Here is a 16,754-nt window from a genome sequence, read left to right as displayed (position 1 = left end):
GCACACACACCACATACACATGTGGACACACATACACACACACACACACACACACACACACACACAGAGTGAGGAGGGAAGGAGGGAGACAGACAGAGCAAGAGAGACCGTACAAAAAAGAGACTCCCAGAAAAACTGGTGGAAGAACTCTCAAGCTGAACGCTGCTGTCTTTTTAGTTCAGTTCTAAGCAAACAAAATGGCTCTTATTACATGCTGCAGATGCGAGATAGTTTGCTATATCTTGATAGATAACTGATAGATTATACTTTTACTTCCCTCTGCCCATATCTGTTATGGGGACATGACAATTACTGCTGTGTCTTCCTCAGCTACAGGAATGCCATACTAAGAAGGAAACTGTAGATGACAGTACGTTGAGCCCTATACTCTCATATGTGCAATCCCACCTTCTAAAATCATGCTTCTTTTTAAGTGGTTTCTAGTATTCTTCAATGAGAAAGGTTTAATAACTAGTAACAACTGTTACTAGTTAACAATTGAGACAGCACAACCCTTTTCATATACACTCCTATGCCTTGTTTGTAGCTGGAAGTTTTTCTGTGTCCTACCTGGCCTGTGGTCAGGACAAATCTCTCACCCACAGTCCCACAGCGCTTTATAAAATAATTACACAGAGGCTTATTATTTTTATAACTGCTTGACCATTAGCTCAGGCTTATTACTGACTAGCTCTTACACTTAAATTAACCTATAATTCTTATTTATGTTTAGCCATGTGGCTTGGTACCTTTTCTAAGTTGTGCCTTGTCATCTTTTTTTTTTTTTTTTTTTTTTTTTTTGGTTTTTTTGAGACAGGGTTTCTCTGTGCCGCTTTGCACCTTTCCTGGGACTCACTTGGTAGCCCAGGCTGGCCTCGAACTCACAGAGATCCGCCTGCCTCTGCCTCCCGAGTGCTGGGATTAAAGGTGTGCGCCACCACCGCCCGGCTGCCTTGTCGTCTTGCTTCCTCTGTGTCTGGCTGGCATCTCCTGACTCAGCCTTCCTCTTCCCAGAATTCTCCTTGTCTGCTTGCCCCGCCTATACTTCCTGTCTGGCTACTGGCCAATTAGCGTTTTATTAAACCAGTGTACAAAAGCATTATCCCATGGAACTTGTATGTTGTGGTAGTTTTAATTTCCCTACGCCCACCTTATAATATCTCAGACTGATGATCTGTTGTATTTCTGAGTGACATGTGCCATTTTATAAAGCATTTCAGTAGAATTATTAAGTAAATTATGGCAGATGGGAGTACTTGACAAAGGAATCCTTGGCTACTGAGTAAATTTATTCATTATGTTATTGCTCCTTATATTAGCCTCTTGTTTTAAATATAAAATTATTGATTTTGCAATTAAAAGTAGATATCTATGCTGTAACATGATATTCTGCTATACCTATAAGTTATGGAATGGCTGTATCAATCCATTAACATGAATCACCTGGAGTACTTACTTTTTATAGTAATAACTCTCAAAATCTACTCTTTCAATTATTTTCAGTATTGTTAATTGTCATCCTCTATTTCATTGTCATATTTCTGTAATTAATATCTTTTAAGACAGGGTCTTGCTGTATTGTTCAGGCTGGCCTAAGACATGCCATGCAGTCTATGTTAGCCTAGAAGCTTCCATCTTCCAGGAGCTACAGAAGTGTGTTATCACACCTAGCTGATTGCTTCTTAAATATAGAATTTCGTAAGTCTCAAAATACCTAGAAGGATCAAGTTTTTGATTAGTGTATTTTGAGTCTATCAGAAGGCTGCTTGATGTGGAGTTTTGCACAGTTCTAAATTCAGAGAGACAGATTTGTATATTATCATGGCATCCCCACCACTTGCATACCTCCTAACATGTTTCCAGTTGCTAAACTAACCAGAAAATCATCTCAGAATTTATTCAATTTTTTTTTCTGGAATTTTGTTCCTCATCTAGGGGAAAGAAATTTATTCAAATACTAATACTAATCTTATTTATATGTTATTGCTTTTTTTTTTTTTTTTGATTTTTCGAGACAGGGTTTCTCTGTGCAGCTTTGCACCTTTCCTGGAACTCACTTGGTAGCCCAGGCTGGCCTTGAACTCACAGAGATCCGCCTGGCTCTGCCTCCCAAGTGCTGGGATTAAAGGCGTGTGCCACCACCGCCCGGCTTATGTTATTGCTTTTTAAATGTATAACCTGTGGCTATGAATTATACTCATAAATGAATTAAAAAGAGACCCCAGAGCTGTGCATGGGGCTCCACACCTGAAATCCCAGAAGCAGGGAGGCTGAAGACAGAGAACTGTGAATTTGAGACAAGCTTGGGCTACACAGTGAATTCCAGGCCAACGTGGGCTACACAGGGAAACCCTGTCTAAAAACAACAGCAACAACACAGTCTGCAAAGGAGCAGCATGAAGAGTTGGAAGACTCTTCTGATGGCTGAGTGAAATGAAGCTCTCGGTGACAGATGCTGACAAGTTTGAATGGGCCATGGGCACCCCGGATGGACTCTGTCCTTAGGCTGCTCTAGTACCAGTGTCCTCACACACTGATGAGAGGGCATTTGCTCGGGTCTCTCTAGGCCCCCAAAAATATGGTCAAAGAAACAGCTGCTAATTGTGCACAGACCTCAGCTGCATCTGTGGACTAGAAGAAGAGTGGTAGTTCCTAGATATAGGAAACAGCTGGATTGGCTCAGCATGGAGAGAGATCTTCAAATAGATGTGCTTTGGAAAGTATGATATGCGTTCATAATTTTCTTCCTAGTGGAAGAGAAATCATTAAAAACTCTTCAAAATCCCATACATGTATATAATATATTTTGATCATATCTATTCCACCACCTCCCTGTCAATATCCCGAGTACACCCCAACATGCTCCCCTCCTAACTTCTTGTCCTCTCTTTTTCTTTAATAACTGCTATCCGCTCCTCAGAAAGGGATATAGACCTCAGAAGCCACCCCCAGTCCTAGCAGAAGAAATTTTGAGATTTAATATTATTGTCTTAGTTCCTTGTCCCATACCATAATACACACACACACACACACACACACACACACACACACACACAATTATCTGTATTCTGAGTTGAAACTTTTAGATTTATTATAAATGCATTTCAGTTTGTCATACATGTTCACCATAGAATCTTTGTCAGGAATACACACAAACACGTGGTGGAATAAAAGAATAAGGTTAGGCAAAAGCTAATCCTTCAGGCTTAGATTGCTGCATTCAACTGGAATGAAGAAATAAGACTAAATTTGCATATATTAATAGTGATCGAAAAGTGGTGTGTGAGCCTGGAGTCCAGTTTCCCTGGGTGATTAGTGATAAGACCTGCTGACTGGGAAATTATATAGCTGAAATGGACGGGGGAATCGGGAAGAGAAAGCAGCTCTTTAAAAGTGTTTGTTAACGCAATTCAGCGAGAGCAGCCTGCTGAGCAACACGACCAGGTGTGGAGGGCTCCTGCACCTCCACACCTGGTCGGCACCGCTCCACGGCACACTTCTCTCACAGTGCAGAGCTGAGCGCCTGCACACTGGCACACTTCCTGTTGTCCTCAGGCTCAGATGCTGTCTAGAAAAGGCTGCCTGTGGCCCTAAAGAGTGTCCCCCCACCCAGCTTTTGATTTATTCCCCGGAGTTGCCAAGAATCTGGCACATTTTACTGCTACAGGTTTTCGTCTGCAGCCTATGCTTGCTGTGTTAGCTCTTCCTTCTCAATGGATTGTTTGTTTCTGTGAAACTGCAGTAAAACCTTCAGGGCAGCCAGGTCTTCAGACTTCCGGTGATACTCCTGGAGGTCACAATAACGCTGGTAGAGCTGTTGTTCCTCAGCACGAGGGCTCTCCTTGCTGAAGACCAACTGATAGCATCGTTCTACTTCCGGGGAATCGATGAGATCTGAGTAGGAGTTCAGAGGACTTCGCCTCCTCTCAAGAGCCCGGTGCATGTACTCCATCGTTAATCTTCTCAGTTCTTCCATCTTCTCTCTGCTGTCACTGCTTTCAGCATCTCCTGTGTTCTGCAATTGTTCCAGTTTTTCCCTGTAACTGCACATGACTAAGCAGTAGAGGGAACTGTTGTGTGCTGTGGATCCCAGTGCTCTTACAAGGAGTTCGTTAGCTCTGTCTTGGTTACCCTTTTTCTTGTAAAACTGGGCTGCTTTTTGCAAGACATCTGTTTGATTAGGAGCTTCTCTCAGGGCATCTTTAATCAATCGCTCCCCCTCAGCTGCTTCTCTTATCTTCTGCAGTTTCAGGGCCAAGAGAACTTTGACATACTGGTTCTTAGAATTCAGCTCCATGGCCTGCTTCAGGGCATCGACAGGGTACTGCTTCTCGGGCTTTTCTTCTAGACGGTACATGGCAATCGCAAGCCCAGACGAGCACTCTGGATCACTAGGCTTCTCTTCTAGAGCCTTTTCGAAACACATTTTAGCTCTTTCGTTCCTTCCACACTTTAGGCGCGTCCATCCTTCCTCACAGTCAAGTTCCGGACATTCCATGCTGTAAGGATTTGCAAACTTCTTGCAAACCTGTTTCACCTTGTCAACATAAGCCTGAGCTTCTGAGAGCCGGCCCATGTGATAGTAGACCCAAGCATAGTTTCCCCAGATGACCAGACGTCTAATTTCTGCTTGATCATCCTGCTTTGGCTTCAGGAAGTCTTCAGCTTGTGCTAAGCACTTCAGGGCTGCCTCGTTTTCACCATCTAGGTGTTTTACATAGGCCAATAAGTTGTACATTGTCGCTTTGTACTCAGAGTTTAGAAATTCAATCTGGTTACGCACTCTGTCTTCCATGTGAGTTGAGATACTTCCTTCCCTGAATAAGTCCCAGGTGAAATGGCACTTGAGCTGCGGAAGGATTTTTTCCAGAGAGTTCCTGGTGACCTCACTGTAGAAAAAACACACATGGACACCATGATGAGCTCCTACACATCTTGTGTATCCCGTGATGGTTAATTTTACGTCTTAGCTTGACTGAGTCCCAGGAGATTGAAAAATTAACTATCTTCTTATGGATGTTGGACTCAGACTACAGTATGAGCCATGGGCTCTAGGCTGTATTTGCTTTCTGGCTATACTTTGCAATTGCTAGTTTCTCAAACACCCACTAGACATTCAAGATTTGTTTATGTCCACACCCTTTCCGCTCTTCCCACCTGCCTCCCCTTCCTGTTGTCCCTGAGCACAGTTTCACAAATCTGATGCAAGAGGCACTTTTTTTTTTACACTTAAGGAATGGGAGACTCAGTGAATACTGCATTTCAAGTCAGCAATGCTCCCATTTCAGTGTGTATATGAAAAATGTGTGGTCCTTTTCAAATAGTCCCATCCCTTGGCCCTCTCCTCGTAGCCTTATCTCAGATCTACTCATTCAGTAGTTTAGAAATCTCTGCAATTTGCATTTTAATCATACAAAAGTCAATTATGATTCAGGGCACAAGCATAGTACAATCTGAGAGACTGTCATACTTCTTATCTCTGCTCCTAGTTTACAGGGTAGAAGGTACCTAGCAGCTCACTAAGGGGATTGTTCTGATAACTTGCTCCCCAATTTTGATAAAGCAAATTTCAAAGCCGAGTGTAGTAGTGCACATCTTCAGTCCCAGCACTCGGGAGGAAGAAGTAGACTGACCTCTGTGAATTTGAGGCCAGCCAGGGTGACAAAAGTTAGACCCTCTCTCAAAAACAAAAACAAAAACAAAAAACAAAAAAATAAGATAAAGTAAAATACAAAAGTAAATTCAAGTTCTAAGTGATCACATACTGGAATTTTAGTTTACAGAATTAATAATGAGCACACATGATGAAAAGTCAGGATGCTGATAAGATAACCACAAAACAGCAATCCACAGATTCTGGTTTAGCCTTTTTAAATATAAGAAACTACAGTGGAACTAGAACCCCAGGGGCTGCCTCTTAGGTCTCAGATTTTATGGGCCAGATTGTTTTTAGAGAGGCTTGACCAATGCATCTTTAAGGCCTTCCCTGCCTTCAGCTCTCACCTGCTTCTGTCCTTCCTCGGATTAATCACAAAGGAGAAAGATGCTGTGATGCTAAATTTTCATTGTCAGTCTGATGTGATTTATAATTACCATAGAAACACACCTTTGGGTATGTCGAGGAGGGTGTTTTCAGAAAGATTTAACTGGGCAGCAAAAGCTCACCCTAAGTATGGTAGGCACCACCCTGATGGGCCAGGGTCCAAGTCTAAACACAAAAAGAGAAAGCAAGCTGGGCGCGAGTATTCATGTATCTCTGCTTCCTGAACACAGTGCGGTCAGCTTATGCTGTTGCCGCCGCCATGACTTCTCTGCCAAGACCCTACCCTCAAACTGTGAGCCAACATGGACCTTTCTCCCCAAAGTTGCTGTCATTAGGCATTTTGTCACAGTGCACTAAGCAAAGTAATCAATACAGAGACATAGACATAATACACAAATTGGTGAGACAGGTTATGAGAAATTTGGACAAATGCATGTTTAATCTCTAGACATTGAAAGACCACAACTAGGTAGAACAAGAGCTTTTCATGAGACTCTGTAAAGTCTACCCAGAAGGCACCAGGTGCCTTTCCAAGTCCTTTATTTACACTATTTTGTGATTTTTAACATTACTGGAAGAGCAGCTCAAGCTGCCTCTGTCCTCACAGAATGCCATGATGTAGACCTCTGACCAACATAGTCTAAAGGGTTCCCCCTCAGAGCTGCTTAGATCAGTGACTCTAGACATACCCAAACGCAAAACACAGCAAAGCCTCTTGTTTGGGCTAGCCACTAAGGTTCTGGGCAGGTCTTGGCCTTCTGGTCAACCACACTAACCACTCATACCAGTCTTCTCACAGGCCTGTTATAGAGGAAAGAATAACCCAGAGTAGTAGGAACTATAATCCCAATGCTGACCTTTCTAAATATTTGTGACCCTTGGGGCTGAGGGTAGGGATGACTGTCTTTTTCTTTCCCTCAGAGTAGTTAATAGAATCTGCCTTCCCTGGGCCATTGATGCCACAATCCTTCCCTGATAGATATTTGTTGGGAAAGGTACCATTTCCTCTTAGTTTCCTCTGAGGCTCTACCAGTGCAGAACTCCAGCAGATGTAGCTACATTTAAGAAAAATCACATTTACTATGACTTTTCTTTACTTACCATAAAATGTACTTCTTAGAGGGTGTAGTTTTCTGAGTCTCAACAGATGTTTATGCCTATGTACCCACCTAGATTCCTAGTTATTTCTGACATCTGAAAAGATACCTATGTGTACCTCCATACTCTATCCTTATCGACTCCAGGCAACCATTGGTCTCCTTCCCATAACTAGAAATTAGACAGAGTTTATATTTTTTTTTTTTATTTTTCCATCACAGGCAATTTATTTTGTTCTATTCATTCACAGTTAATACAGAAAATACTTGGAAACATTTCCATATAATATTTGACACAGAAATCATCAAATAGAAGTATACAATGTTGACAGGAGGCAGTACATTTATAATTTATAACCCCAAATGTATTTATAAATTAGAAATGGAAAGATCTACAAATGAAATTATGAAGGTTCACCAAAGTCATTTAATCTGTCAGTTTCTCAGTCATTTTTATGTCTTAATAATATTCTATTGTATGAATAAGCCACATTTTATTTCTCTCCAGTATTTGATAGCTATTTGAGTTGTTTTAACTTTTTTACTATTAGCAACACACTGCTGTAAACCTTCATGTACATGTTTCATAGGTGCACATTTTCAGTATTTTGAGGTTATATTCCTAAGGGTAGAATTGTTGAGTAACAGAGTAACAATGTTTTGCATTTTGACCAACCACCAGACTGTTTTGCCAAAGTGGCACACCATTTTACAATCTCACCAAATCCTTGTTTTTAAGGCTCTGATTTTTGTACAAAAGCATTCAATCATTCTGTCAGACCAAACCAGGAAAAGTAAGCTATAGTTCAGAGCTGTTCTATTCCATTTACTATGCAAAGCCAATCTTGGCGTTTGCAACTCTCAGCCCTTTTGAGTATTCTTGCAGTGTTCACCTTTTCCTCCACCACTTTTTTTTTCTTCTTTTTTTCTGGTTTATTTCTATCTATTACAAATGTTTAAAAAATCCTCCATCAACACTGCTGATAGCAGCAGAACCTTGAGAAATATACCTTTGGTTTGCCTCAGAAAAGGAACACATATTGTACTGTAAAGTTTATAAAATTGGCGCAAAACATTGTAATAATGTTACAATACCAGTTTTAAGAGTTCAGTAACTAATGGGGAGACGATGGGATACATGCAGAACTGTGAAAGCGATCTCACTTAGCCAGCTGTACACGTAGACTGTAAATCTACATTCAGATCATTTCTGAACTAAGACTATCATCTCAGTTTAACTGTTGAGGTCAACCAGGAAACCCTAGAATATACCTTGATTTTTGCAAAAAAACAAAATAGGGGGAGGGGTTTCTTCAGCATTTCAGTCCACGAGTAACAGTATCCTAACAGGCAAAGTGTTCTCTCACTGTCAACATAGAATGAACTGCTGCTGGAGGTCAACTTGGGCTTTAATTTGCATTAGCACTTACATGCATTGTAGTCCAAGTTGTTGACCTCATGACTTTGAAAAGTAACTCTAAAAAAGTAAAATGGCCTTTCTTGGAAGACTAAAGAAAGACATCCAGCCACAGTTGTAAAAAAGTCTCATCAAAACAATATACCCTTTTATGAATTACGCCTCAATTAAAAAAAAAAAAGTAGCCCCAAATAAGAAGCAGCTCTGAAAAAGAAAATATAACTTAAGATATTTGAAAAAAACAAGGTGAATACAGGTTTAAAAGTAATTAAGATATATTTTCTTAAGGCTATCTAGAATTAGGCTTTAAAGAATTCTACCATTTCAAGTTTACCACTAGTTACTACATACCTATTTACAAACAAGATGTTCACCTTTTTTGTTCCTTTATCAAGAGAAAAATCTACCTTCAGACTATGAGGATGGTGATGGGGAGGGACTAGAAAACAAGATTCAAACAATCCCATGCAAATATCACATTTTTCAAATGGAAGAACTCCAAACTGCACTAGAAGTTCCAATCACTAAGACACTTTCCATTGAAATGATTTAAGTACAACTACATGGCACCAAGGTTTAGGCCTAATATAGGCCTGACAACCAAGTCCTTGTTTTCTGGAAGAAAGGCCTCAAAAGTCCCACTCAATTCCATATAACAATACTTCAAAGATCAATTAGGTTTTTCTTTCCTTAATATTTTTGTTTTTGACTTCTAATCCTAAAGACTAGATTAAAACTTAGCTCATTTCCCAGAAGGCATTGCTTCCCTTTGCTCTATGAAAGAGTCCACCAAGACCTCTTCCTCAAAACCATCTAGCCCCCAGCCTCCAGCCTTTGCTTATGATGCATCTTTCTCAACATCCTGAAAAGGTAATGTAGGTAAAATATGCTCATAAACATTAAAACTAGTTGTTAGAAAGACGTAACTAGCTTTATAATTTAAGTTTTAAAGCATAAATACTTGCAGCTTAATCTGCACTGACAATGATTGTCGAAGCCTAGAATTCAACATTTACAAATTCTCATTCACACACACAAAACACACTATTATCCCACAACTTGTGTCTTGAGAGAATCTTCTGCTTTTTAAATCTTTGGCCTCCCAGTCAATCCCAAATTCAACCAACTTTTCCGAGTTCTGGTAGTTACCTGGACCACTGAGGCATTGCCACACGACTTCTTCTCTTTTGAAACATCCTTTTTCTCTAGATATTAGGATAGCTACACCAGCTTGTTTCTTCTGTGGTGTATGTTGGTGTGGGATTATCTATTGCTTGATTTTTCATGGATGTGTTTAGCTTCTTTGGGTTGAATTTTCCCTTCTAGTGCTTTCTGTAGGGCTGGGTTTGTAGACAGGTATTGATTAAATCTGGTTTTATCCTGGAATATTTTGTTTACTCCGCCTATGGTGATTAAGAGTTTTGCTGGGTATAATAGTCTGGGTTGGCATCCGTGGTCTCTTAGTGTCTGCATGAGATTTGTCCATGATCTTCTAGCTTTCATAGTCTCTATTGAGTAGTCTGGTGTTATTCTGATGGGTTTACCTTTATATGTTACTTGGTCTTTTTCCTTTGCGGCTCTTAATATTTTTTCTTTGTTCTGTGTGTTTAGTGTTTTGATTATTATGTGGCGAGGGGACTTTTTTTTTGGATCCAGCCTATTCGGTGTTCTGTAAGCTTCTTGTATCTTCATATGTATTTCTTTCTTTAGGTTAGGAAAGTTTTCTTCTATAATTTTGTTGAATATATTTTCTGTGCCTTTGAGTTGGTATTCTTCTCCTTCTTCTATCCCTATTATTCTTAGGTTTGGTCTTTTCATGGTGTCCCAAATTTCCTGGACGTTTTGTGTTATGACTTTTTTGTCTTTAGTGTTTTCTTTGACTGACGAATCTATTTTCTCTATCATGTCTTCAGTGTCAGAGATTCTCTGTTCCATCTCTTGCAATCGGTTGGTTATGCTTGTTTCTGTAGTTCCTGTTCGTTTTGTCAGGATTTCTATTTCCAGCATTCCCTCAGCATGTGTTTTCTTTATTGTCTCAAATTCATTTTTCAGATCTTGGAATGTTTCTTTCATCTGTTTAATTGCTTTTTCTTGGCTTGATTTGATTTCTTCCCATTTTTTGTTCGTTTTTTCTTCCATTTCTTTAAGGGAGTTTTTAATTTCCTCTCTAATGGAGTTTTTCATTTCCTCTTTAAGGGAAGTTTTTATTTCCTCTTTAAGAGAGTTTTTCATTTCTTCTTTAAGGAAAGTTTTTATTTCCTCTTTAAGGTAGTTTTTCATTTCCTCTTTAAGGAAAGTTTTTATTTCCTCATTGAGGGAATATTTTATTTCTTCTTTAAGGGCCTCTATCATCTTCTTAAAGTCATTTTTAGGGTTGATTTCTTCTGTTTCTTCTGTCATGGTATGTTTAGGTCTTGCAGGTGTAGAATCACTAAGTTCTGATGTTGCCATATAGGTCTTTATGTTGTTGCCTGTATTTTTGCACTGGCGTCTACTCATCTTTTCCTCTGTGCGATGCAGGTGGTGTCTGTGTCTGAGAGTGCCTCTCTTGTTCTAATTTTTAGTCTTGGTTTAGTAGGGGTTCTTAGTTAAATTGGTGCTATTGGGCTGTTTCTTCAGGGACAGCTTATTTCAGTCGGTGAATTATATACTTATGATTCTTGTGATCTGGTTTGGTGACTGGGTAGCACCTTCTTCTGTGTTCCCAGGTCACGTTTTGTTCATTTGTCAACTCCTCAGCTGATCTTGTTTCTTCAGACTTCAAACTGTAGGCATCTGAATCCTCTCCCAGATGGGTTTCAGCTGAGCAGGGTAGTCTCACCAACACCTCCAAGTTGTTGGGTTTCACAGGATCAGCAGTTGGGCCCTGGGTTGTCCCCAGACGGAGTGTCCAGACTCGCCCTAGTTCCGACCCACGGAGATAGACTCTTCCCCAAGTGTTGGGGCTAGGGGCGTCCCCGTTCCAAGTTGTGTCCGCCCCTCTCCGTCTCCGGGCCTGTCCACCCCTGTGGCCCACCGCCACAGGCCCACCTGCGTCCACTTGTCTCCACCGCTGGGCCTGTATGTCCCTGTCAGCTGCTGCTGGGTCTGTCTACCTCTGTGGGCGGCCAATGGGCCTGTATGTCTCTGCCGGCTGCCACCACGGGCCTACCTACCTCTTCTTGTCACTGCTGCCGGGCCCATCCACCTCTGTGAACTGCCACGGGGCCTGTATGTCTCTGCCGGTTGCCGCTGGGCCTGCACGTCCCTGTCGGCTGCTGCCACCGGGCCCTTCCACCTCCGCAAGTCGCCGACCTGCGTCTGCCTGTCTCTACCGTGTGGCCTGTCCACCTCTGTGGGCCGCCCACCAGGCCTGAATGTCTCTGTCGGCTGCCGCTGCCGGTCCTGGCCACCTCCGTCTGCTTATCTCTGCCACAGGGCCTGTACACCTCTGTGGGCTGCCGCTAGGCCTGAATGTCTCCGCCAGCTGCCGCTGGGCCTAAATGTCTCCGTCAGCCACTGCCGCCGGACCCGTCCACCACCGCGGGCCGCTGCCACAGGCCTACCTGCGTCTGCTTGTCTCCGCCATCTTGAATCTTAAGTGTAGTTTTAAACACCCTTGCCCGAATTACTTTTTAAAAGCATTGTTGCACAGACTTATTGTGTACGTGCTTGGGGTCGTGGAGTCAATTCTCTCCATCATCCAGAGTTTATATTTTTGAGGGATAATTGTTTTTTGCTTTCCACCAGCATTTCACAGTAGTAAAAAAAAAATAAACTTTAAACATTGAAGTTTGGTTTCATATAAGAAATGAAAGAAAAAAAAACCCACAAACCCAAAACCTCCGCTCATCTGTAAGAATCATTTCTCTACCTCAATCCTGAAGTGACCAAACATTTCAGCAACTTAAATTGAGTTTCCAGTACTGAACCCAGCTCTCATAATACCTGCAGGGAAAGTAATGCTTCCTTTGTCATCCCCACCCCTACACACACACACACACACACACACACACACACACACACACACACATACACACACACACCGAGCTCCTAGTGACCTGATCACTTTGAATAAAACAAGAGGAAAGTCTAGTAAGAGCAATTCCATTAGTACCAGCTTTGAGTCGAACTTTTGAGCCTGAGTGGATCTAATCGTGCCTGTAAAGCCTCTCTCTTAGCTCAAGAATTAGTGCCATCCAGGGAGCAGTTTTAGAAACTGCAAGATCCTGCACATGCCCACAGAGAAATAAAAATCAAAGGAAAACCTCAACAAAAGCCATACTAGTTCTGGTGTGTTGAATCTCTAAGCAGCCAGGCAACCTAAGAAACTTGCATGCAGAGAGCAGCTCCATTTATCTTTTACGGTAGAGAACCAGACATCTCACTGACCTCATGATGGTGATCTGCTTCTGTGCTGCCGGGAAAAGCTGGGTGTGGGCTGAGCAGTTCAGAAATTTCAGTCCACCTCAGGTGGATGCTCAGAGGACTATATAAAGGGGCGATGGGGAGGGGGCTGGTGAGCACCAGCTGATGCTCTCCTGTTTCTAAGGACTTGCGTTTGTGAAAGGGAAGAGGAAACTGGAAAGTGAAACTGACTTAAAATCAACAGGAGAGGAAAAAGAAACTTAATGCTGAGATCATCTATGACTCAGCCCTGTTTCCCAGACTGAAGCAGCACAAAGCAGACTTGCCTTTACACATGGTGTTTATGAAAACAGAGTTCCATGCGATAGTTCAAATTCAGACATTGCTGCTATGTACATGAACTTGGATAGCTGTGGAATTCTGGTTGGTTGTTTGACTTAGCAGCTTGCTACTATTAATGGCATAAGAGGTTAAGTGCACTCCTGGTTGACCCATGCATTTGCCTTGCTTTGGTAGGCTTCACTTAGCAAAGGCACTACAAATATAAAATTTTCAAAGATCTTGTATGGTTCTATTATTTAGAACTCAATGCCCGCTTTTGATCTAGTGGGACTTGAAACCTTATAATACCAAATGAAAGAGGATGTACCTGCCTCCTTTTTCTTCTTTGCTCTGATTTAAAAGGAAATTGTATGTTGAACATTTGCACATTGTAAGCATATTGATTTTAGAGATGTTGCTTAGGAGTGCAGAAAAGGTCTGTGCAACAGAAGGGGTCAAGTTAGGCAAAGCACACATAGATTCAGTTGTTTCCTCTTCTCAGAATGAAAGAGATTCTGATTGACTGGTTGGTTGGTTGGTTGATCAACTGATTCATTAATTTCTCTCCCTTTTTCTCTCTCTCTCTCCTGTATGCACAGAGGCCAAAAGAGGACATTATATCTGATAGGAACTGTAGCCATGCCCCAACGACTGTGCATGTGCTGGTGAGACACTTAGTCATTTATGTCCTACGTAGTCCCTGCGCTGTGTGGTCACATAATTTGTGCGCAGTGTGATCATGTAATCTATGCGCATACGTGGTGTAGCTATGTAGGCCCATATACACATGCATGGGGTAGTCCATAAAAGGTGGATCCCATGTACCCTCCTCCCTCTTCCTCACATGTCTCTCAAATAGGCCTAAGCACACCTTTCCTGTACCTCCCTTCTCCTAATAAACTCTTACAGTGGGTTTTGTTGTGCCTTGTGACTTTTCCTCACAGGGTAAACAGTGCTGCATAAAACTAACAATATCCCCTGGAGCTGGAGTTACAGGTGGCTGAGCTGCTCAGCTTGGGTGCTGAGAACTAGACTCATGGCCTCTATAAGAGCATCAAGTCCTTTTGGCTGCTGAGACACCTCCCCAGCCCCATGGAGAACCTTACTTAACAAATACCTTCTACCATTGTAGAATGAATTCTCTGTATTCATGATTCTTGTTTTATTCTAGCTCCTGGCTCAAGAAGTGCACTTGATTTTGCTATGTATGAGTAACAGTTGCGTGTGATAACTAGACAGTGTTATTTGTCATTAATCATTTTCCCCATTAGTGGAAAAAAATTGAAATTTATTATAGTAAAATAAAAAAACCCTCCCTTTTAAGAAATGTGTAAAAGTGAAAAGTTGACTTTACACTAATCAAAACATTTAGAACCAAAGGTATCTGTGAGAACTCTGCCTTCCTGAGAATATTGCCTCAGCTTAAGCATCTTCTCAGCCCTCAGATTTCACATTAAACACCCACTTCCATATGTTTAAGAGAAGATGAGTCACAGGATGCACAATTATGTGTTAGGCACTTTCATGACATCTTCAATCTTGATACAGAAGGCTCATCTCTTGAACATTAAGCTATAAACACAATTTCAAGCACTTGGCTTTGCTTCAGAAATGGTTTTGGCCAATTGAAGAAGCCAACAAATTACCTACAGATAAATGAAGCATCAGAATGTAATAAAGATTTATCTTGCTCAATCAGGCACCCTAGGGTCAAGAATCCTCCTGCTCTTGATACTTACTGACTTCTGAGCTGAATGTTAATGAAGGAAAACAGACTTTTCATTTAAGGACCCTTATCACTCTATGCACAAAGTCACAGCATAAAGTCATGAACCAAAGACAACCTCTAAATAATCTTCATGATAGCAGGCACAAAGCCATGGCCTCCCAGCAAGTAGGAAGCCATTCTAGCCAAAGGAAGTTAAGTTGTCATGATGAAGAGTTAGTTATCTGTACTCTCATGTTCACTGTAACAGTATTCAAAATAGTCAGGATATGGGAATGTGGTAGTTTGAATGTAATTGACCCCCATAATCTCATAAGGAGTGGCACTATTAAGAGGTGTGGCTTTGTTGAAGTGGGTATGGCCTTGTTGGAAGAAATATGTCACTGTGGGGGAAGACTTTTGAGGTTTCCTATGCTTAGGATACTGCTGAGTGTCTCAGTCTATTTCCTGTTGCCTGCAAGATGTAGCACTCACCGGGCGGCAGTGGCACACACCTTTAATCCCAGCACTCGGGAGGCAGAGCCAGGTGGATCTCTATGAGTTCGAGGCCAGCCTGGTCTACAGAGAGAGATCCAGGACAGGCACCAAAACTGCAGAGAAACCCTGTCTGGAAAAAACAAAAACCAAAACAACAGCAAAAAAAGATGTAGCACTCTTAGCTCTAGTACCACATCTGCCTGCACAGTGCCATGCTCTCTGCCATGATAATAAAGAACTGAACCTTTGAAACTGTAAGAGAGCTACCCCAATTAAATGTTTTACTTTATAAGAGTTGCCATGGGCATGGTGTCTCTTCCCAGCAATAAAAACCCTAACTAAGACAGGAACCAACCTAAGTGTCCATCAATGTATGAATAGATAAAATATAGTGCAAATGTTTTATATACATATATATGTATATATATATATGCACATACACACATGTATATACACAATGGAATGCACAAACACACGCTTATACACACACAATGTAATATACAAGCACACACACATGTACACACACAGTGGAATGCATAAGCACACACACACATACACCCACAATGAAATACTATCCAGTCTTTAAAAGGAGGAGATTCTGAGATTTTCATCAACATGAATAGGTCTGGAGGATGTCGTGGAAAGTGAAATGGCCTGGACACAGAAATAATATCATAGGATTTCATGTATATGCAGAATCTAAAAATGAACTCAGAAATCAGAGAGCAGAAGGGATATAAGCAGGTTGTGATGGAGTTAGGGACTGGAGGGTCATGAGTCAGAGGATATACAATTTTAATTTTTATTCTTTTTATTTAAATGAACTGTATTTTTTAATTAAAGATTTACTTTTATTATTTTTAATTACATGTGCATGTGCGTGCATGCATTTGTGTGTGTGTGTGTGTGTGTGTGTGTGTGTGTGTGTGTGTGTGTGTGTGTGAAGTGTATGGGCACCCCCAGAGGCCAGAAACAGAAAGGGATCAGATTCCCTGAAGGTGGAGTTTCAGGTGGTTGTGAGTCACCTACTTTGGAGCTGGAAACTGAATCTGGGTCCTCTGAAAGAGCAGTAAACACTTAATTTCTGAATCATCCCTCTAGCTCACTAAATTTAATTTAAAGACAGAGGCTGCAGAAAGGGAAGCAGAAAGGCTTTCCAAGTGCTCTTGATTATCACCTGTGCAAACAGTTGATAGCATCGTGTTGCAGTCTACAAGGATCTCAGGGATTTCCAGCTTTGCAATGGAATGAAATTTCTATTTAAAAGATTCATCCAGTTCAGAAATGACGCAAACCTAGGCACACTCTAGTTTTCACTACAGATGA

The 16,754-nt window shown here is 41.4% G+C and overlaps 1 protein-coding gene and 1 pseudogene across 2 annotated transcripts in view; both read right to left on the bottom strand.

The window, feature by feature from the left end:
- Positions 1-13,054, bottom strand: part of LOC102910684 (antiviral innate immune response effector IFIT1-like) — a 52,584-nt pseudogene extending 39,530 nt beyond the window's left edge. Inside the window, exon 1 of the transcript XR_013048166.1 lies at positions 12,929-13,054. The product of XR_013048166.1 is annotated as an antiviral innate immune response effector IFIT1-like (transcript). The remainder of the gene's footprint in view (positions 1-12,928) is intronic.
- Positions 3,067-13,067, bottom strand: Ifit3 (interferon induced protein with tetratricopeptide repeats 3). The gene is made up of 2 exons (XM_042262808.2): positions 12,929-13,067; positions 3,067-4,889 (listed from the first exon to the last, which is right to left on the bottom strand). Exons 1-2 carry the CDS (start codon positions 12,931-12,933, stop codon positions 3,683-3,685), a joined length of 1,212 nt encoding a protein of 403 aa, XP_042118742.2. The 5' UTR covers positions 12,934-13,067; the 3' UTR covers positions 3,067-3,682.
- Between the last annotated feature and the right edge of the window lie 3,687 nt (positions 13,068-16,754).

The sequence above is a fragment of the Peromyscus maniculatus genome, chromosome 1 (assembly GCF_049852395.1).
Source record: "Peromyscus maniculatus bairdii isolate BWxNUB_F1_BW_parent chromosome 1, HU_Pman_BW_mat_3.1, whole genome shotgun sequence".
In the NCBI taxonomy this organism is placed as follows: domain Eukaryota; kingdom Metazoa; phylum Chordata; class Mammalia; order Rodentia; family Cricetidae; genus Peromyscus; species Peromyscus maniculatus.
Note: the sequence above shows the minus strand (reverse complement) of the source record. Positions and strands in the feature narration are given on the sequence as shown.